At 39.2% G+C, this 23,194-nt stretch overlaps 1 protein-coding gene across 1 annotated transcript in view; it reads left to right on the top strand.

Moving 5' to 3' along the window:
- The window catches only part of TGFBR3 (transforming growth factor beta receptor 3), a 118,561-nt gene that overhangs the window by 89,597 nt on the left and 5,770 nt on the right, over positions 1-23,194 (top strand). Inside the window, exons 7-16 of the mRNA XM_082483214.1 lie at positions 1,913-2,060; positions 6,791-6,980; positions 8,594-8,919; positions 9,816-9,965; positions 11,763-11,894; positions 12,153-12,320; positions 15,051-15,350; positions 16,049-16,169; positions 20,236-20,271; positions 22,616-22,723. Of these exons, the coding sequence (XP_082339340.1) occupies positions 1,913-2,060; positions 6,791-6,980; positions 8,594-8,919; positions 9,816-9,965; positions 11,763-11,894; positions 12,153-12,320; positions 15,051-15,350; positions 16,049-16,169; positions 20,236-20,271; positions 22,616-22,723 (1,679 nt within the window). The remainder of the gene's footprint in view (positions 1-1,912; positions 2,061-6,790; positions 6,981-8,593; positions 8,920-9,815; positions 9,966-11,762; positions 11,895-12,152; positions 12,321-15,050; positions 15,351-16,048; positions 16,170-20,235; positions 20,272-22,615; positions 22,724-23,194) is intronic.

Here is a 23,194-nt window from a genome sequence, read left to right on the forward strand (position 1 = left end):
AAACAGTGGTCCAGAGGTTGCAAGTGATCTGCAGTCCACAGTAATTGTTCCACAGTAATTAATTGTTCCACAGTTGGTCTGCAGAATCATAACAGTATTTTCTGTCAAGTTTCCAGTTGAGTTTAAGGGATAGTTCGATAATTGCTAGAAATGTTAAGGGTTGACAGTGGTCCACTGATAGTGATTAGGGAAAATTACATAACTCTCTGTATGCGTTATGAGGATTAGCTAAATTGTCAAAGGTACCCTTGGAAGGTGAGACTTTTAAAACCTTCATCCTTTGCTGGTCTCTCCTAGGTCTTAGTTGGGAGTACATGAATGGTGTTTGCTTCAGATAGTCATACCTGGAAAAGCTCTTCATAAGTGCTGAGTATGGTTGCTAGAACCGAAATTTGCTATGAAACTTAGGTGATTTTCCATTTTGCAAGAAGTACAATTTCGTCAGCGATAAGGTAGAATTAAAATCCTGTCTACTGCAGACACTGGATAGCCAGCATTGTCCAGTTGTGCTCTTACTGCAGTTACATTTGAGCACGTCCCATCCCTAACGAAGAAGTCACACAGGGAGCTAGGGGTGGGAGGAGGGGTCTTTGCAAGAAGAGTAATTATCTCATTGCAAGATGGTGAAGCCAAAGCCTGAGACTATTCTTGCCTAGCAACCTTGGGAGAGTAAGAAAGTTCCGAGATGTGGTGGAAGCGGAGTAGGTAAGCCCAAATGATCTGCCTGTGTGTGGTGTGAGTTGCAGCCCCATCCTGAACAGAGCTGTTCTTTAGCATCAGCCTAAGTCCCTTGCAGTGTTATGCAATGACAGCCCTGTCTCCAAGCCCTCTGGGCTTTTGGCTTTGGCTGATAGTATGATAGGAATTTGTTTTTCAGATGATAACACTGCAAAATGCTTAAATGTTTTGTTATTAAAAGTAGAAAAGTAGCAAGTTAAATTCCTCTTGCTTTGTTCTTAGTTTTGTGTGTTATCCACAGCTCTCTTTACAAAGTTTATATCCACAAAGAAATGTACAGAAGCTGAGCTGGGCATGCATAAAACTGCAGGAGGTGAAACGAAGGTCCCAAGATACACTTAGTCTCAGTGCAGAATATTAGTTGAAGCCTTTTACTTTTGGGGATGAGCACGTTCTTGTGACATACGGTCCCATAAGATGATCTGGAAGTAAAGGTTTTTCTGTTGAATTAGTATTTTGTACGACGAGATGTTATTGATGGGTACAAAGCCATTTGGTCTACTTATTTTACTGAGGTCTTGAAAATCTGGATAGTGTTCATCTATTTTCCAGCAAGCAGTAGGCTGGACATCTGTTTTCTTTTCTTTTTAAAGTAAGTATTTATCCAGAAGTATTGGAAACTGAATACACAGCTTAATTCCTCAACACACGCAAGACCCTCAGAAAAGTAATTTCCACAATTTAACTGCCTAGGCAGAGACTCTCCCTAATATAGTATTTGTGGGGTTTTTTTGGTATTAACCTGTTTAATTTGTCTGTTTGCCCCTTTTAAGGTATTATTTTGAGCTTTAACACAGTTATAGCCAGAGGAAACCGAAACAGGTATATTTAGGCACTGTCGCAGTGAAATAAGAAAACAATATTTACTTTATAAAGCAAATGCTAGTCATATAACCAACCTGCTCTAAATAATAGCTGAAATGAGTAGCACACTACTTGTAAACAACAGACAAAAATATTATTTGTCTAAAAAGTATTTGTTTCTATTGTTATGCAAAATCATTTAAGCGTATGTGAAATAACAATCTGTTTTGCACATGTTGTGTTGCCTGGGATAATCTCCAGCATTTTAATCAGCTGGCCAGACAGTGGAAACATGATGGATTGGAAGAAGGTTGATAGCTGAAAATTTCTGGCATTCTAGTCTAACTTTCTCTCTATTTTCCACATACAGTGCTTTCCAGGTGGATATAATCGTTGACATTAAACCATCTCAACCAGGCGCCAAACTTGTCAGAGACGTCGTACTTATCCTCAAGTGTAAAAAGTCTGTCAATTGGGTTATCAAGTCGCATGATGTCCAGGGAAAGCTGGAAGTGATTGTAAGTTAAAGCACCTTTTTATTTTTTGAGAGGTATCATACTGCAACAGTATGGAATCCATTTAAATGTGATATAGTGCTAGATCATATTGATTTCTGAATATCTTCTCTCTTAGCTGCTTTTTTAATTATTATTGCATTTCAGGGAGTAAATACAGAAACTATATACTTCTTTCTCCTTAACTTTTAATATATGGGCTATTAAACTGACCAGTGCATCACAGAAGCCAGGTGGTTAGTGCAAGGATTTAGGGTCTACATCTTTTTGACTGCTGTTGAAGTACCCTAAACGCCCAGTTGGATGTAAACACCCAAAGGGATGTTCCCTTTTTGCTGTTACTTTGGTGAATGGATTTACAGGTTCATCTCAGAAGTTGGAAAGACGCCTGTGAGTGCAGAATGGATAATCCTAGATTATCCACACACCCACATCCCTTTATAAGTGGAAACTTTTTTACTCCTTCCACTTGTGGTTGTAGCAGTCTCTAGCCGTCTTCCCTGCCAGTACTTCTGTCCCCAGCAAGTGTTTGGTCAAATTGACCTCACCTCTCCTCAGACCGCAAATAATAAGTTTTTAAAAACTTAAACCTAGGATCTCTAAAGCTAAACTTCTGAAACTATAGTTACACATAATTAGAGGTTCTGATTCAGAATGATTTTTTGTACTGGCTTTGTGGCTCAGCTGCATTTCTACTAAGAAAATCTGTTTTTCCTGCTCTGAAATAAATAAATAAATAAAATTGGCCTGATCTTGCCCATTTTGGTCTTAAGTGATTGGTTAGGAGCACGTTCTACAGTTAAGCTGAATGTTTGCTCAGGACCACCCAGTGGCCTTCTGATTAACAGTTTTGCAGTAACTCAGATACATTTTCAAACTCCAGCTATCTGTATTGATAAGAATATTATTTTGTGTAGTAGCTTTCTCCTTTTAATGTGTGCAAGGGCAATTCTGACAGGATCCAAAGGCTGCTTGATCTAAATCTTCTAAGGACAGATTGGTAGGCAAGATTTCACACTAGATTTTGAGAGTAAGGGAAATAAAAGGGAATAAATTATGGTGTTGCTCTGAAAAATGAATGCAAAAATTATCTAGGGTGGATGATGAAATTCCCTTTTGATCCCTGACACATCTTTATCTGACGGGCAGGAAAGGATGTTCTGGTCATTCTGTAGGTCCTAAATAATCAGCCCTTAAAGAGAAAGGTCAAGGTTAGTTTCTCAGGATTACCAGACTTGTAAGCAGAAGGGCAAAAAACAGTGGTTGACTTGAAAGTTTCGTCCTGGGTTATTACATAAAGTTCACCTCTCTATTTAGGCCTTATATGGGTCTACTTTCACAGGATAGAGAATTGTGCATTAGTTCACTTCATGCTTAGAGATAGCTAAAGTACCGTATTTCATATCCATGAAGCTACCTCTTTGTGGATGATGAATTTTCAGGGAGAGGAAATCTAGAGGATTTTAAAATGTCTAAAGTGCTGCACTTGTGTAGAAAAACAAGGCTGCTATTCTTAAAGTTCTTTATTAATTATTGAAAGTATAATTAAAAAGCATAAGTGAAAATTCTTTCCGTAACAAGGGGCAGAAGGTAACATTTTATTTAGACTAACAAAAAGAGAAAGTAATACTATATATGGAAATGTCTGTATATAAAAGGCATTGTGTATTTATGTTAGGATTTGTGAGTAACTGTTTGCTGTATTGCTTCATTTATATAGATGCTTCACTTTCTGACTGTGTGTTTCTTCTCCTTTATTTCGAGGGGAGTGTGGGAGGGAATTGAACACCCCCATGTCATTAAAAAGCCTGTACATCCAGTATTTAGGATCTGTTCCTATCTCTATTAAGCTGAAGGCCTTTCCAAGCCCAAATTTAGACAATGCATAAAAACATTACTAAACAATTAGGTAATGTTTCACAATGTCCTTTTTTATTAGTTGAATCAGTTCCATGCACTTCAATTTTCCTAACTTCTTGCCCTCAGTACGAATCAGAATTGTCTTGAGGGGATTGGCAAGCCAAGAGGGAAAGGTTAGTGCTAAGCTGCCTCAAACGCAGGACTGTGAATTATTGAGGTCCAAGTTCACAGACAAAAAATGAAAAAGACTTTTTAGGTCATCTAGCTCATCTCCCAGCTTGCTGTGTTTCTTGGAACTCTGAAAGAGGATGGACACAGAACCAAGTAAAAATGGGAACAGTTTAGGTAAAGTAGTTGCACATAATATACATGCAACGCTTTCCTCCCAGGCTGTGTTTAACTCCTGTTTGCAGTCTGTCTTTACATCAACCCGCATGCGGTACTTATGTGTTTCTGTGCTTGTGGTCTCTCTGCCCTTCACATCCCTTCCTTTGGATTTGGTGTCCTCTTTTACAAAGCTGTGGGTTGCACGGTGGACAAAGAAGTAAAACTGCAGAAAGACAATAAGTGTGCTGAAGGGCAAAGAGCGAGAGGTAAAACGCACAGAACAAACCTGTAAGGGTTTCAAAAGCTTTGAGGGACTGTTCTTTACATGAGAACAACCGCCCACCACTTTCTGAAATGGTCTCTCTCTGTTCTGGGTAGGTTAGTGGGTGGCTCTGATGGCTTGGTTTCATACACTGCCTGTGAAGGTGTTGGCAGGGCAGGCAAGTGAAGGAACGTATGTCTATTCCTGCAAACCCTTATGCTGGTTTTGTTTCATTGAGGCGATGCAGGACCGAACATTTATGGGCTCAGCGTGGAGTGGAGAGGTATAAACAAGCCCTGGAAATGGTCAGGTGCCAGCTCGGACAGTAAAGTTCTGAGACAACATTTGTTCAGCTGTCTCCTCGTGACAAAAAAGAAAAGGGAGATCCAGCAAAGTTGGTCTAGCGTAATAATTCCAGCCAGTCAAAGCTGTGTGGTAATATGAAAATGATTGGGGGTTGGACTAGATGATCTCCAGAGGTCCCTTCCAACCCTGACCAGTTTGTGATTCTGTCATTTGTATCTGTTGAAGAATAACTAAAAGATTATCTGATCCAAAACAGTAATTAGATACTAAAATTTAGGATAGCTATGGCTTCCTTTTTGTTTCTTATCTTCAGTGGCCTTTGCTAGTCATTGCGAACTGTACTGGTAACAGTATCCTCAAACTCACATCACTCTCCACCTAGAATTCCCTTTAACTTCAATATTGAAGCTGTGAGTGTTTAAAGGATGCAGAACCGGGTCATTAGGAAGAAATGAGGGAGGGAGCTAAAAGTAAACTGTGCCATTCCGGTGGGACTCTCTGAGCTGTATTCACTGCTTGGTTCAAAAGCTCCATTTCTGAGGTCAGGTACAGAAGTGCAACCGAGCTCTGTGATGCTGGGTAGCAGGTCCGTACGACCACTGTCTAAAAGCGATCTGGGCAAGAGAGATCAGTGCAGTCAATATTTTGACAGTCTAGAGTGAAAGAGAATTAAGATTTGTTCACATTGCGGGAAACCAATGGGGATTTTTTTTTAAAAAAATGCAGCTACATGATGGCAAAGGTAATCAGGTGTGGAAATAAAAGTGTTGTAGAGCATTCAGTGGTATCATCTGCATATAGAAAGTGTAATTCAGTCACATTGCAGGAATCGTTGAAAAGCGGGTCATCGTGCCTTTCCTGCAGTGTGTTTGTTCAGCTTGTTCTGTAGCCATTGATGTGGTTGTTGTAGGGATAATGGTTCTGTGAATGTAAAAATAAATATGTATCTATTTAGCTTTGTGTGAATACATGTTTAAATTTAAGATGCCAAGCGCTTAACAGCAAGTTAAAGTGAAGATTTTCTAACTGCGCCTGTAGCAGCTTGAGGTGTTTGTTATATTCCTCTGACTGCCCATTTGGACAAGAAAATTTGAAATTTTGCAAAACGTTTACAGTAAAGTGAATGCTAACTGGTGGTGTGACTCATCTGTATTCCACAGCCAACTTTGACAAGCCGTTTTTTGTAATTATTTAATAATAAAATAAGACATCAGCAAGTGCATTTATGAGTTTGCTGTATTGATGTATTTGTTGCAAAACTTATATTGTAAATTAAATTTTAAATTTTATTTACGTGCAGAAAGTATACATTGTCTTTTAAGTAGTTTGGCCTTACATAAATGTACATGCTTTCACTTATGGCTCTGTTAAGCATTTAATTCATTCCTGTTTAACATACTCAACATTTTGCAGGAGGCACACAACATTTCTAGCATGAAGCTCATTCAGAGAGGCACAGGCTGTCCTCGGTGCCAGCTGACCTTAAAGCATTCGCTGGTATCAGCTCTACTTCATAAGCATGCCATGTTTTGCCTTTTTCAGTAATGCTCATTCGAACAAAGGTTTTCCCATATGTAGCTGAAGTAGTGCTCTAATCAAAGAAATGAAGGGGACATTTGAAAAGCCAGTTGTCATCTTCAGTTCACCTCACCTCAGAAGTCATTTCAACTCAGTTTTGAAGAAAATACGGCATTACGCAAATGGCTGTAAATACGTCTTTGTCTCGTTTGGGGATTAACAGTTTCTGACTATATTACTTTATTGTACTCCAGGCAGAGGCTGGGAGGAAGGGGTGGGGGGGTCTTTCTCTGTGTGTGCAGCAGTTCTGTGCCTAAGGTGGCAGAGTTTGGTTTATTTCACAGGTGTTCTCAGTTTGCTGTTATTTAATAGAGTAAAAAACACGTTCAATCAGTGTCACTATTCCACTTTAAGTATCCTTAAATGGTAAACGATGAACCAAGTTTTCTTTTGTTTTTAGACATCAAATAGTATTGGTTTTGGAAAGGAAACAGAACGATCCATGACTATGAGTAAATCAGTAATACCTGATATTCCCTCATCGCATGAGAGTTTGATCAAGTGGGCGTATGAGCATAACTATAGTCCAGTTACTTCCTACACGAAAGCTCCTGTTGCTAACAGATTTCATCTCCAACTTGAAGATACAGGTAAGCTTGAAGGTGGTCTTCTAGCATATAGAATAAACATATCTTGTATTTCCAGGAATATGATGATTTGAAACGTGCTTTCTCAGTTTTGAAGCTTTTTTGTGGGGGTTTGCACTACTTTCACTGCTCACTGTCAAGAAGGCTGGTAATATCTATGGATGCTGGTTAAAACAATAATCTGTGGCTTTTTTATTAGAAAAGTCCAGGTAAATTGTGTTATATCCTGAAATGTTGGTGGAATTAAACGGTTATAGTTTATCCAACTCACAAGCCATTATAGCTGGCCATGCTCAGTGTTCACTGGAATGGACTTCAGCAACTAGATATCTTGTTAGTCAATAAATCCAGCTTCGATTTTTATTTTTTTTCTTTCCTGAAAGTATCACCATAGTGTTTCCTTGAGACAAGTAAATAAACTTTTTAATTGTTTACGGACAAAACTGGCTTACCAGAAAAGTCTGAGCAAATGGAATAACTACAACCATTAAAAAAAAAAAATCTAATTATTTGGCCAAAGTCATTGCTGATGTAAAGATATCTGGGTCCATTGAAGCTAATGGAGTTGCATCTACTTTTTCACCAATTCTGTATTTTAGTCAGTGAAAATATTATTTAACTGTTTTGCTAAAGCTTATGTTCGCCTTAATTTTACCGTTTGCAGTCTCATGGATTACAGATAATTACCTACTTGGGCCAGATTTTGAGATTTCTGTCATGAGCGATCACATGTATAAGCCAGGAGATAATGTTCTCATTTACTCAGTATAAATTTAATTTTTGTTTAACTTCACCCTGGTTATGTAAGTAGTTTCACGACAGTGGAGTGACTGAATTTGTGACGGGACAGGTAATGAAAGAATTTCACCCAATGATTTGCTCTTGGGCTATTTCAGCAGCACTAAAATAGTGTATTTGCTGATAATGATGTTTCTTTTACCTCAGTAGTTGTCTTTTGCATATAATAGGCCCACTCCTCAAAGCTCATTTTCAGCTCTTAGTGAGGCAGATTTCTAGCAGGGATTAAATATAACAAGATTAGATGCCTCAATAACAACTAAACCCTTAGTGGAGGAAATGTGGCTAGTTACCTGAAAAGTACAAAGATCATAGAGTCATAGAATGGTTTAGGTGGAAGGGACCTTGAAGATCGTCGAGTTCCAACCCCCCTGCCATAGGCAGGAACACCTCCCACTAGACGAGGTTGCCCAAGGCCACTTCCAGCCTGGCCTTGAACACCTCCAGGGATGGGGCCTCAACAACCTCTCCGGACAACCTCTTCCAGTGCCTTACCACCCTCAAAGTAAAAAATTTCTTCCTAATGTTTAATCTGAACCTGCTCTCTTCTAGTTTAAAGCCATTCCCCCTCGTCCTATCACTACATGCCCTAGTAAAGTCCTTCCCCAGCTCTCCTGTAGGCCCCCTTTAGGTACTGGAAGGCCGCAATAAGATCTTCCCGGAGCCTTCTCTCCGCAGCAGCAAAGATGGTGCTTTGGATGTCCTTAAGAGCTTCCTTTCTGGATAATAATCTTTTTGTATGAAAATGATTAGTTCTGAAGACTCTTATGAAAATTATTGAATAACCTAATGTTCTTTCTTTCCCTTCTTTTTTTTAGAAGAGATGAATGATGAAGAAGACCATTCCCTTCCTCCAGAGCTGACAGAATTGCTGGGTGCTAACCCACTGCCTGCCCCAAAGAATCCTGCCTTAAGTGATGGCCTGGCTTTTCCTTTTCACATTAACAGAGGAAGACATGACACAGTGGGAGAAGGAATCTTCCCGTCCAGGGATTCAGTGGATACATTAATAAATCATGACTTTGAGCATTCCCTCTCAAAACATAAAGAACCAGAAGAGGTTCAGGGCAGTGCTGGTGTAGCCCTGTCAATAAAGTGTGATGACAAAGTCATGACAGTAGCTGTAGAAAAAGACTCTCTGCAGGTTGGTGTGATCTCTTATTCCCAAATTTGGGCTGGCTTTTTTGGGCAGACCATTTTATATCATAGAATCGTTTAGGTTGGAAAAGACCTTTAAGGTCATTGAGTCCAACTGTAAACCTAATGCTGCAAAGTCCACCGCTAAACCATGTCCCTAAGTGCCACATCTGCATGTCTCTTAAATACCTCCAGGAATGGCGACTCAGCCACTTCCCTGGGCAGCCTGTTCCAATGCTTAATAACCCTTTCAGTACAGAATTTTTTCCTATTTGCATTTTCATTGAAAAAATAAACTTTCTAAGATCTACAGCCATCACCATCCAACCCCCCCAAAATAGTTTGGTGAGGAAACTATACTATAGATATTCTTTGCCATAACTCAGGGTCATGTTTCTTCTTCTCAGTAATCCAGTAGTTTGTAGAGGGATTTCTGATTAAAGCTTTGGAGGGTTGGTTCTGTCAAAAAATTACTGTACTCAACCATCAGTCTTGGGCTTTTAATCTCCAAAGTACAAACAAGCTGCTTTTGATAGCTGTGTGAGACCTGAATCTGTCTTTAGATCTGTCTTTACCATCTACCAGCTGACAGGTTCCTTGTGTCCATTTGTATTGTGGAAAAGAGCCTGATACAGACAGCATTTTTAGCTCATTTCAGACCAAACAGAGTCAGCATTATTAATCAGTAGATTAATAATGAACCTGTTGTTTTCTTTGTTCCATGTTACATTTATTCCCTGTCTGTCATGTGTAACAGCATTTTGAGTGTGACCTTCCCTGGATGTCAGTACAATGAACTTCACTTCCTCCTGTCAGCAGTCATGAACAGTATTCTGAGCTGCACTTTAAGCAAGAGCCTAACACAATTGTGTTTCAGCCACTTACAAAGCGCCTTTGTTTCAGGCTAGCGGCTACACAAGGACAGAACTCTCACTGCTGGATCACTCTTGCAAAGCCAGGATGAATGGTACCCATTTCATTTTGGAGTCTTTGCTCAACAAATGCGGGACTCGGACAGCATATATCTTCAACAAGATTGTTTATTTTAACTCTGTGAGTATTTTACAAAGAGAAGCCTCTGTGCTGCACATCATAGTGTACAAGGAAGACATTTTAATTAGCTTTACTCTTAGCAAAAAGGAGGCATCCTGATCTTTTCCTCTCTAGCTCAAACCTAGTTGCAGCTACAGTCCCTGTATTCAAGGAGGTATGAAGGCTGCACATTCAGTGTGCTTCTGTGGTCAGATAATATCCCAAAGGAAAAAGGAGGAGTTAAGAGTTAAACGCTTTTACAAAACTGCATGGCTGCACACTAGGGACCATCTGTACCAGTCTCAGGAGAAGTTGCAACAGCTTTACCTATGCAGCTTTGATGTACTAGTAGATAAGCAGTGCTGCGTAGCTGTGAGGAGGAATAGGAATGAAGGTTTGTGACTGCACAAGCAATACCATTTAATTAATGCATTATTTTAAATGATTTTTTTTTTCCAAAATTGTGTGTGAAAAAGGTTTTCAAAATGTGAGGAAAAGACATTATCTGAGCATGCTTCTCTCTTATAATTTGGATTCATATTTGCTATCAGTTTATGTATGTGATGAAGGGACTCTGAGTGCTTGTATATGAGTGATGATGATAAGGAGCACACTTAGGTTCTAAGCGACTGCTTCCAGACTGGCTCAGTTTATGAGCTTGAGTACAGTGCAGCTAATCTGTGTTGGAAAGTAATGGCACGTTTCTCTTGCTGGAGCTTTCCAGTACATAGAAGTAACCTTGGCAAATGATGGAAAGCCTGTGGTCCAACCCAAACACAGCTAAAGCAATCTGATCTGACCTTGCCTGGTTGAAACCGTTCTATACTGGCAAGTCTGTAGCACCTAACATTAGAAACAGTCCCAATCTGAGACTGTGGATAAAAACATCTCCAAACTACAGAACAGCATGTGTGTGGAGCTAAATACTGTCACTGTCCCTATATCCTATTATGGCCCAAACTAAAATGGATATTTGCCTCCTCTCCTTTCTCCATCATGTCTTTTAATAGTCTTGGCTACTCGCTTAAACTCCAAATCATATATGGTATCTTTCAGAATTTGGGAGCATTTATCCTAAAAAATAAACCACATGCAGTGGAGTCTCAAAGAGTATATGTCACTTCTTAGCAATTGCTCTATGTCTAAGAAAACAAAGATGAATTCCTGGAATGAATAGCTGAGGAGCCACAGGGCATGCAGAAACAGAGTGCAGAATGTTTTAAAACAAAAATGGGAATTTTCAGGTGAAGAAAGGGAGAAATGTGCAAAGGAGAAAAAAAAAAAAAAGGGAGGAGGGCGGAAAGTCAGTAGAAATTCAGAGAAAAACAAAGAAGGGAAAAATGAAGAAAGGAACATCATGGTTTTGGGTGTGCATATCTGAAAAAAATACGTAAATGACAGAAGAGAAAATCCTTTAATGACTCTAACACTTTCAGTGATTTTTCTGTGAGCTCATTAAGGAAAACTGTAAGTTGCAAAAAATCACTTTAGAAAGCCACTTCTTTTTCCAATGTTGGTTATAGAAATACTAGAAATAGAATGGAAATGCTAGGGTGCTCATTCAGACACCAGCACCCAGACTGGTGTCTTTGCTGGCTCTGAATTTTGGAAAAAAACCTAAGCAGCGTTCTCCAAATATAACCTACATATCTGATGTGCTCAGCAGAAAGCTGTTTAAGACATGCTTTCACCATTTGCTTAGCTGGTGCACTTCTTTTGGCCTTTGCATTGTTCTGAAGAGAGAAGAAAATAATAACCATGAAGAGAGAGTGCTCCGTTATCACCTAATTTTATGCATTTGCAATACCTTTTGTGCAGATTGTCATTCAGCTGTCATCACCAGCTGAAAGCAGCGGCTTTGATGATGACGACATGGAATCGGGTGATAATGGATTTCCAGGGGATGCTGATGAGGGAGATGTTGCTTTCTCAAGCTGGCCTGAAATAGCGGTATGTTACTCTCGGGTTTGCACCTGACAATAGAGAAATGCCTATTGTAATAGGTACTTCACGCAAGTTACATTAATTGTGTAGCAATTCATTTGTCTTTTGACACATTTCTTCTCACTTCTATTTCTTGTGACCCTGTTGAAGATTTGCACTAAGTTGACGGAATGTGGGTGGGCCTGTATTGTACACTCCAAATTTGTCCTTGCCCAGCTACCACTCCTGACTCGGGATGTATTTGTATTGTTTTTTTCATTTCAGTTTAACTGCACGCTGCACCAGCCAGAGGATGACAGAGGCATGTTCTGGCCTCCTGAACCACACGTCACCAATGTGACCTTCAACATGGAGCTGTACAAAACGGATCTGTTCCTTGCTCCCTCCCAGGGACTCTTCTCTGTTGCTGAGAATGGGCCAATATATGTAGAGGTAACAAACCAAAAAAGGTTTTCAAACTAATGGAAACATTTTGCAAGGCTGTGCAACTGAGCCAAATCTGTTCTTGTCAGTTGAAAGGTCTCATTGTGCAGTTGCTTTAGGCAGACAGGTAGGTACTTTGGTGGCTGCAGAGAACAGAAACTGTGGGGTAAGAAGCAGGACAATGTTTTGGGTAAAAACGAAAGGATTCCTACAAAATGGATGAATTTAACTACAAGGTAAATTGGTCATTCTTGCCAAATATGCTTTTCTCTGCAGAACTCAAAGGTGGTCTCTGAGCTCTTGCTCTGAACTGACATTTCCTGATGAAGACTTCAGGGTCCGTTTTATTGGGTAATATGGCTGAACCTCTTCTGAAAGATGTAGACGTGCAAAAAATGATTACAAGTGTGTTTTCCATATGCTAGTGTTCTTGGGTTACAAAGTTAATACAGATTCTGGTCTCTCTCTGATCCACTTACAAACACCAGTTGCATTCCTTTTGAATGCAATCACACAAGAGATCTAACAGCTTTAGACAAATAAGACCAGCAAAGCCTACAGCCAGGTACCCTTGACTTCAGGTGCATTTTGGACCTAGTAATATTTCCAAGCGTTGCTAAGTTGCTTATGAAATCTGGGGAATTTCAAACCAATACCATCAGTATTTCTAAAGATTGTCATGTGAACATAATTTTGCATTTTTCAAATAACTGTAGGCATTAATAAATACAACATTTGCAATGAAGTAGTATCACCAGTTTATAGATGAGCAAATCACGAGTAGCTTATAAGGTATGGGCTTATAAGACCAGGAAACTGAGCAGTACTGTGCCATGTTTATTTTACCCGAGTTAGCTCCTTTTTGGGAGCCCGTGCTGCACATGATAAGTGGCCCATGTGACATTGGTGCAGTTTTCTTCATTGTTTCAGTGTGTTGTGTCTCTTCCTTATTCTCTACCCAGTGAAAAGTACTTAAGACAATTGAAGCAAAAAGAAAAAGAAAGTATGTCACGCTCAGTTAAGAATATGTTTATAAAAGACACATTATTTTTTTCATTCAGATAAAACCAGCTGCTTCCTTAGTGATCTGGGATTAATCCCTCTGGCTCCGAGCCCTCTGGATTTGTCTGGTTCTGGAGCTGTTTATTCAGCCAAATGTTCTGATTTCTTCATCACCTGTCCTGGCAGAAGCCTTTTTTTTCTCTTTCACCTTCTTGCACAGTGGAAAATCTCTATCGGTTTTGAACCTCTGTGACTCCATTTATAGCTGACACAGATTTCTTTTTTTTAACGTTTTTTCATTTTTGTTTCTGTTTTGCTTTTGTTGTTAACAAATATATTTTGGTTTTTTGGTCAATAAATTGCTTAGCTCATAATCTGTAAGAAATCAATATCTCCCTTTTCCTTCTCCACTAAAAAGTCTTTTGTATTTGAATCTTCTGGCTCTTTTTTCTTTGTTCTCTACTGTCATTTTCTTATCATATTTTGGTCTCCTCTTCCTAATGGAGTTCTTTTTTTTTCCTTGAGCTATCATTCATCCTTTTATTTACCTGGTGGTGTTTCATGATACTGTAGTATGCCTGTTGTCCTTGCCATAATCTCTTTTTTAACTAGTTTACATCATCAGCTTGTTTATCTGTCAGTATCTGTGGCTTGACTTTCATTCACCCATCTTTATTTCTGTTCTTTTTAGAAAGATTGTTTTTCTTGCTTAGATGCTTCAGCACATCCCTTCATCTCGAATTTCATTGCTGCTCACATAAGGGAGAGAAAAAATGAGAAATGCTTTTTTTTATTCACTGCACAACTCATAGCATCCAAAAATTTCTGTATAGACCACAGAAAAATCTGGCAGGGTCTATCTTAAATATACATGCAGCATGTATGGATTAAGTACACATTTAAGGCACATTTCTTCTAAGTAGGAAATTATTTATTGTGGAACTCTTTTCATCGGGCAGTGTTAATAGTTAGGCACAACACTTTTGTTTATTAAGAGTAACATGCTTCATTTTTTACAAATTCCATTTAATTTTTTTTCCTAATTATTCTGTAGCATTTGTTGTCTGCATTCCAGTCCAGTTGAACAACATCAGTTCCCTGGAAGCTTGTAGTCTTAATTACGTTTCACAAAAGAATATGAATTTCAGACTTACAGTAAACTAAATGGATCATTTCACAAGAAATTATGGCTTTTTAGGAGGCTCCCCCACCCCCCCAGTCCAGGAATGCCACCCACACGTCAGACCATGACCTCCTCTCTGCCTCTGCATTCCTCTCCTGGCTGGGGGTGGGTTCTCTGTTGTCTCTCTTGCCTTTTTTTTTTCTTTCCTTTTTTTTTTTTTATTAAAGTTTCAAACAAATACAAAGACATGGAATTAGTAATTGGCTTCCATACAGCTCTCTTATAGTCTGTGTGTCTAAGGGAAGCTGTGCCATCTCAGGTGGCATTTGCAGTCATTAACTATGTGTCTGATCTGAACTGGGCTTTTCCTCTACCTTCAGAAAGATAAGGGATTGCTCTGTTTATGGATGGTTATGCTATTAAACAGCTGCTGGTTTTGAAACCACAGATTTTCTGTCTCTGTTTGACAGTCTACCCTTAACATTTAGCCTTCAAAATAGTTCAGATTGGAAGTGGCACTGGAAAACTGCTTAAAAAACTGTTGATAATGTTAATGAAATGTGAACTAAAAATGTCATTTCGGAGCTCTTACCATCTCTTTCTTTTTAATGCAGGTGTCTGTGACTAAAGCTGACAGATCCTTGGGCTTTGCCATTCAAACATGCTTTGTTTCCCCGTTTTCAAATCCAGATAGAATGTCTGACTACACCATTATAGAAAACATTTGTCCTAAAGATGAATCTGTTAAATTCTACAGCACTGAGAAGGTGAACTTTCCAATACCACATGCACAAAAGGACAAAAAAAGATTTAGCTTTGTGTTTAAACCGATGTTCAACATCTCACTGCTCTTTCTTCACTGCGAGTTGACTTTGTGTACAAATAAAGACAAAGATACTCAAGGACTGCCAAAGGTCAGTAATTTATTAAAATCTAAACTTCTGATTTTACGTGAAAATAAGATATTTTTTTCATCTGAACTTTGAAGTGAATAAACGGTTTTCTATGGAATTGATGTAATGACCATGATATCTCTTGGCTCAAGATTTTAATAGATAAGTTATGATGCTATGCATTTTGACTGCATAATTTACAATTTCTGTTTAAATTTCATTAGGTTGTTACGTGGGATAAATCGAAATTACTTTTTATTACACAAGCGGTTCAGATTTATCTTTGCTATCTATATCCAAAGCACAAACAATGTTAGGTTTAATTTCCAAAGACATGCATAATATCAGATGATATTGCAATCTGATTGTTACAAAAGAGAATTGCCAAATTTTGCTTTATAACTAACTGAAATGGCTGTAAATTAGTTGTTAAAGAACATGTTCTAAGAATTTGGAATTTATTTTTACTTTGAGGTTTGTGCACGTCCCCCTTAAAACGTATTTTTTTAAAGATGACTTGTCGTTGTTGATCAACACGTGTTGGTGGCTACAGTTTTGGCTATCAGATTTTTAAAAAAACATTCATCCTAAAAGAAAATAATTACTACTACTTAAGTTCAATAGTAACACCTCATAAAGGTTGGAGGATCCTTAATGAAGGCACAGCTGTCCTGGCAGAATGACTCTCTGACCTCACACACAGTTTGTTCCACCCGCAGTGCGTTCCTCCTGATGAAGCTTGCACCTCTCTCAATGTGGATATGATCTTGGCCATGATGCACAACAAGAAAACTTTCACCAAACCCCTTGTTGTAATAACACGTGAAGGAAAACCAGAAGGTATGGAAATGAGGTTGAACTGTTTAATAAAGCTATATATATTATACTGTGTAACACACAGCCACTTGAAATCAGGGAGTACTCCAAGTATGTGGCATTGTATAATCTTGTGGTGATACTGTGTTTGTAAGGTATTATTTGTTTAGACATTTTCCTGGCAGCAATCATCATGGCAGTACATTGCCATTTTTTAGCTGTCTTTATTGATCTCTGGATGTGTGGTTTTGGCAGGCATTGAGAAAGGAATACCATATTACACAACAGTATGGGTTTGAGAAGTATGAATATAGCAGTAGCGCTTCCACCAACTCCTTGTTGCCCAGAGATCAAAGGCAGTGCTCTGTTCTCTGCTATATCATTTCTTTATTGAGCTTGTAAATATATATTTAGGAATAACAACAGTGGAATTCCAAAGTGTTGAGGATGCTAAAGCCTTTAAGTTTATAAAGCAAAGGGGTGGCCACTGGAGAGACACCCATTAGACTGTTAAACTATGAAGAGAAAAAAAAAGTGCACAAAGGTATTTTAGCTTGTGTGGTGGCGCTTGTTTTATTATGTAATCTTTGTGGAAAAAAACACGAGTGTGGCTGGTAACTGGTTGAAGGAGTTGGAAAGACTGAAGAGCATTATGAGATAATACCAAACAGCACGATGAGACTGTACTGCAGCTTAAGAATATGCCCTGTGAGTGATGGGAAATAAGAACCGTTTTCCCAGTTTCACTTAATTTGAAAGTTCTTAGTGAATCCCTCTGACAACAGCATCAGTCATGTTTTGTTGCATTCGCAGAAGGAAATATGCGTGCATTATCTTTTCTTTTTGTATTAACATGGGAGTTTAAACAGAAGCTTCAGTGGCTTCACGTGCACATCAAAATCTTCCAGTTGTGTCCAAAGGCTGTTTGACCTTTGGAATGCTTTTGGGGGAGTGTCAAAAGGATGGGGATCAGAAGTCCTTTAACCTCCCTTGTACAGTGCATGCTTTTTAGTCTTCAAACAATTTCAAGTACCATACGGCATTGCTAGGGGACATAAGCAACAACTGTTTCTTTGAATTCTGCAAGTCAGCTCATGTTTAGGGTTTTTTTACAAACTTGTTAATACAGATCAAATCCACTATGATCTAAAGGCAAGTATTTGATCTGTCAATGTGGTACAATTAAAACTGTGCTTTGGGCCTAATTCTGGGCTTTTTCTTTTTGCGAAGCTCTCATTTTATTTTTTTTTTCAGTGGTTATTCTATTGGGAATGAGTAAATCCTGCAACTGAAGTTCAGTTTTCAATAAACAGACTCGTACTCTGAGCTCTTACCCTTCTGATGTGTGGAGCATTGTGCGCAGCTCCCATCTCGGGCTCCACTCAGAATGTTGTCTTTGTCAGAGGCACAAGGTCTTAGTGTGCAAAGATGAGCTAAATTTATAAAGATTAGTTACAAGACAACAGTGTGATAGAGTATTTTGCTGCATTGTGGGTGATTTAGTCTAATTGTAGGTTGGTGGGTGGAAATCTCCCCAGCATATCACAGCTTTCAGACATAATACAAAGTGGCACATTAACAACGTAGCTTTGTTGGTACACAGTTGTTCTGCGGTGAATCAAGCAACCCCTTTTTAAAAGCCAGTTGCCATTGTTGGCCAGTACGTGAACCTAAGATTTGAGAAGAAATTATATCGCCTTACTGAACAGGAGACTTTACGTCTCAGAGGTGGTGTTCTTCATTTTCTGTCACGCGAACAGGCCATCTTTCATTGTTGTAAACCATATTATATGAGTTCCCTGCCATTGGATCTACTCTTTGAGCCAAATGCAGAAGTCATGCGCTTGACATTTGAAAACGACCAAACTGGTCGTTGCAAAGGTGTCACCTTTTTTACTTCAGATATAAGCTCGTGACTGTCATTGACTGTAACAGATATCACAACTATATATCTAAATGAAAATAATTCTGCATCCCCTCCTAATTTTATTAGTTATTTACAAGGTCAATTGTTGACATCATTGCCTTAGATCCCAGTGGAAGTGTCTAAAACCTAACTTCATGCCACGTTCTTTCTCTTTGCATTCCTGCATTTCACACACATGCTCTCCCCCACTTCAATGAAGGGCATATGGATGGCCATTTAAATGCTAGGAAATACATGTTCTTTTGTTGAAATAATCTACCAATCCCATTGTTCAGATTTTTGCTAAGTGTGGAAACTTTAGATTGTTATTTCTACAGCAAAAGGAAATAAGGTCACAGAAAGGAGGTCAAGTGAGCAGCTAACAAGGGTTACTATCTTACAAATGTGTAGAAAATCATGATAATTTCTAAAGGCTGGCTGCTGATGTTTTTAAATTAGATGCTTTTCCTGGACCTCAAGGATTCTCACTGCTTCTGTGTTGCTCTGAGCAAACCACATTAAAATACATGTAAGAACTGTATGACTGGGGAGAATTGATAACAGGCTACACAGCCTATCATTAATTAGCAGACTTTATATTCTCTGTAGAGAGGCCAATGACAGAATGAGCATGGAAAATTCATTCTCCCCTCAGCTCAGAAGGCATTTTCTTGGCACTTGGAATATGCTAGTGGAGTGTTTGGACAATCTTGATAGTGCCCTTACCCATGTTTGTACTGTTCAGTGCTCCTTGGTTTCAGTCCAGCCCTCCTCACAAATCTTACATTCAGTTATGCTTTTGCTGTTAAGTGTGCTTGATGACTTTCCAGCTTCTTTGTGCATGCACACGCACCCCCCCCACACACCTCTCTATGTTCTCACCTGTTTCCTACTACTGTTCCACCTGTTTCCTACCATCCTGCTAAGAGGATCTGGAAGAGGTACTTACGTGTTAGAACAAGTGACCATAATGCAGTTTAATAAAATGCTTTTTTGGATATTGTAGGCACATGTGTCTCAGGCCCTAATGATTTTATAGGATATTGCTGGCAGTTTAGTGCTGCCATTTGGGTTTTAAAAAGTTAGAAGCATAGTCTTGGTTTAAGAATACTTAAATAAATAAATTTATTTTCAGTATTTTTGAGCTGCTGTGTTTACATAGGACTTAAACTTTTTTTTCAGTTGCTAAAGATACAAAAGCAGGTATTGGACACTGTCTTATCAAATCCTTTTACAGCTGTTGCACTGAACACACTCAGATAGGCCAGAACTTAAATGAGATCCCTAGGTTACTGGGCAATCCAGAAGCAAACTGCAGCTAACCAAACAGGTCCTCAGGTCTGAAGCCAGAATCTGTGGCTCTTCTGCTTGAGGTGACATTCTTGGAGAAAGATAAGAGAAGCCAGTTATGGAAAAGAAGGGAAAATTCTTCATTTTTTAACATATGTTTACTTGTCTCTTTCTGTTACATGCCGATAATGATGATGATATTTGATATTCTTGCCAAGAATAATAGCTTTGATATAATAGCTATGATCTTTTATTTCCTATATACAATTAAAAAGCAAAACAGAAAATACACACAACTTCTAAGACAGAATACCAAGTAGGACTCAGGAAAATGTGTGAATCAACACATATTCATGCAATTTGGAAAAAGCAGTGTGTATCATTATCATGCCATAATACTGACTTTTCTTTAGAGATGATTGCCAGTGTTTGATTTTCTTTTCTTTTTTTTTTTTTTTTTTTTGTCATTTAGTACACTGGTATCTCGTGTTTATGATTAATGAGTAGTTAGATGAGTGTAGTCACCCTAAAACTGCCCTTGCAGTCTGTGTTCTTTAAGAGCTCTAGATTGGGATAACCAGAGTTACTGCGGGTCAGACCTGATGACACCTTGGGTGGGAAAGGTTGCAGTGTACTTGCCAGCAAAATATATGCTGCGTGAACTATGCTGTAGATATGTTCCTCTGAGGAGTGATCAATATATGAATAGAATTTTTCTGAGCTGAGCAAGATTATTGAATTCAGGCCGGTTTTCCTGAAGTTCCTGGTTTATAAAAATTACAATTAATGTCTTTCTGTCAGTTCAGATCCTGATGGTTGCTTGCATAGTTTGTAGGCTGCATGTGGAATTCTGATTAATGTTTTGTGGTTTTTGTTTTGTTTTTTTTGAATTAGATCCTTCCCTTCCAAGGCCAAATGTGAGACAGCCACGTAAGTAACTCTTAAACCAATCTCTTTTAAGCCTTAAACTTTTGTCTAGAAAGTATTAGATCAATGATAGCAATAGTACGAGGGGGAATAGCTTTAAACTAGAAGAGGGCAGGTTCAGATTAAACATTAGGAAGAAGTTTTTCACTTTGAGGGTGGTAAGGCACTGGAAGAGGTTGCCCAGAGAGGTTGTTGAGGCCCCATCCCTGGAGGTGTTCAAGGCCAGGCTGGACATGGCCTTGGGCAACCTGGTCTAGTGAGAGGTGTTCCTGCCTATGGCAGGGGGGTTGGAACTCGATGATCTTCAAGGTCCCTTCCAACCTAAACCATTCTATGATAATGAAGAAAATTTCTGCAAGCTTTCTGAGTGTATATGTTGAATTCTGGGGCAGAACATAATTCTGACTGTATTGCTGATTGAGAGATTCCCATCAGCATTTAGAGAGAAGGGCTGTGACCTTTTGCGCATGTGAAAAATCAGATTTGGGAGAACACCGTTGAGAGTCTCAGCCTTAGCAAGTTCACTTGCTGGTGTGCGTGTGTGTTATTTCCCCCTTCTCTGCTGAGGCCACTGCTTCCCTATACCAGGGTTTCAGCAGCAATGGCATCTTACGAAGCTCCTGTGTCCTACTCCAAGCCTCGCTCCTACCCTGCGCTGCAGCTGGCCACATCCCCAGTTACTCTGGCACCAGCATTTACAGGTCATGCAGTAGATGAGATCACTCGATACAGATTAATATCTGCTTTCTTTTTTTCTGTTGTCTTGGCGTAGTGAATTAACCAGGGTCAATTACTGACCCAGGAAGGGAAGAAAAGGAGAGAAGCAGCGCTAGAAGACAATAATAAACAGGAAGGTGAAGATGATTTGTAGCCAAAAACAAGAATGAAGGGAGAAAAGGGAAGATTAGAAGAGGAAGTGCAAAGAAGGGTTTTTTCCTCTGCTCCCATCCCTTTTGTCTTCAAGACTGAATTTGCTCAGAATAGCAAGGGGAATAAGGAATTATGCTTCTGCCATTTCAGCTTCCATGTGACTTTCTCCTCACCCTTAATTTTTCTCCTAAGAGGAGAGGACACTGGCTGGTGCCTTGTGGGCAAAACAGTTGGGTTTCAGAAAGTCTTTTCTGTTTGCATTTAGAACGACCAGATGTGGCCTAAGGAATCAGAAATATTCTCATAGAAGAAATGGGAGAAAAACCTTCTAAGCCACTATCTGTCAGGTGTTGCGTATGCAAACTTAGTTGCAGGCGCCCAGAAATGGGTCCTGGAGGCCCTTGCCAACAGGAACTGCTGGAGAAGACATTTGTCAAAAGGAGAATGGCCCTGAGGATCTCGGAGCTGTTGGACTGGGGGATGTCCATAGGGATATACGCTGGATGCAGGAACATGTAAAGTGAGGGTGTTGGTTGTGTTTTGAGAACTGAAATTCCACTGAAGGATACTACTGAAAAGATCCAGTCAGTTCATTTCCTGGCCAGCATAGTCTGTAAAATGTTATTCACTGGCCTAAGCCATTTTATGCACTGGGAGACATTAAAAATATTGAAACTAGAAAGTGATTTTGTAAGAAGAAATTTCCCCAAACAATTGCTAAAAGAGTAGTTACTATTTTTTGAAGTATTTCTAATCACCAAAAAGGAACACACAAAAGCCCAAAGTTTCTCTCTTTGCTTGGTTAACATTGGGGGGGCAATACATCCAGGAACCAGATGCTGTTACCCTTGAAATGGTATTGCAAAAGGGCCTCTCCCCTAGAAAATGATTTGCGTGTGTGTGTGGTTCTATTTTTGTGTTCTGGAATTAATTTCAGTTATTGAAAGCATTGCCAAATGTGAAAAACAATTGTTTCTATTTATGTTTTCGCTGACTTTTTGCTGGCATCTCTTCCCTCTTAACAGCAGTTCCGTTCTCCACCTAGATTTCAAATTGAACTTGCAGGAGATGTAGGGGAAAGTTTGCTTGAATGTTAGGGTATTTAAATGAAAAGCACCTTTTGCCAAAAACCTCAACCTTTTTAAAACACATTTTTAAGATAAATGGGTATTTAATTGCAAGCAAGTTATTAACAGCCAACCGAAAATGCTTAATTTTTGCAATATTTTCCAGATTTGGGTGTGCTGAGCTTGGGTTTTGCTTTGTGATGTGGAACAGTTGGTTGGACTGAAGCCAGCCTCTGAAAGCATCACTTTAATTTCCTTGATGCAAATCTGCTAGTCTGTTCCTTATAATGGTGCTTAATTAACTATGAATTTTTAAAAAACTTTTCCATGAAAGCGTAAGGGTGAATTTTTGTAAAACGGTAGTTGCTACTGAAAATAAAAAGTCCTTGTTACATGTGTTTAACTTGCAGCTGTGTTCTACGGTCTGGACACGCTGACTGTCGTGGGCATTGCCTTTGCGGCGTTTGTAATTGGAGCCCTGCTAACAGGAGCACTCTGGTTTATCTACTCGCACACAGGTGAGTATCAGGGCTCTTACAGACCTCAGCGCAGACCACGCCACAGGAAATGTGGTGTGGTCTGAACTCTTGCAAGGTGGGAGGAAAGGGGGGGGGCAGCAACAGCTATCCCGGACTTTTGTTCTTCCTCTCTGTTCTTATTAGGGTGTTTTTCAGCAGCTTCTCCCATGAGCCAGTAGGTGCGTATCAGCAGATTGATACCCGCCCTTCCCTAAAGGGAGGTGTTACATGTTATGAACATGATTTAAAATCTGCTAAAATAATGTTAAACGCAAATCTTGAAAACTCACCTGGGACATGAGTAAAGCTGAGTATTCCTGGCTTGTGCATTATCATTAGTAGCATCCCTGTATTTCAAATTTAGTTAACATTTCAGTTAATGGATCCCTTTTGGTTCCCATGCTCCCTTTTTCAAAATCTTTTGCACTTACTAAATCAGGCTGATGTGACTGGGAATGTGATGTGATCAGC

Source organism: Vanellus vanellus, assembly GCF_965231255.1.
Source record: "Vanellus vanellus genome assembly, chromosome: 5".
NCBI classification, from domain to species: Eukaryota; Metazoa; Chordata; class Aves; order Charadriiformes; family Charadriidae; genus Vanellus; species Vanellus vanellus.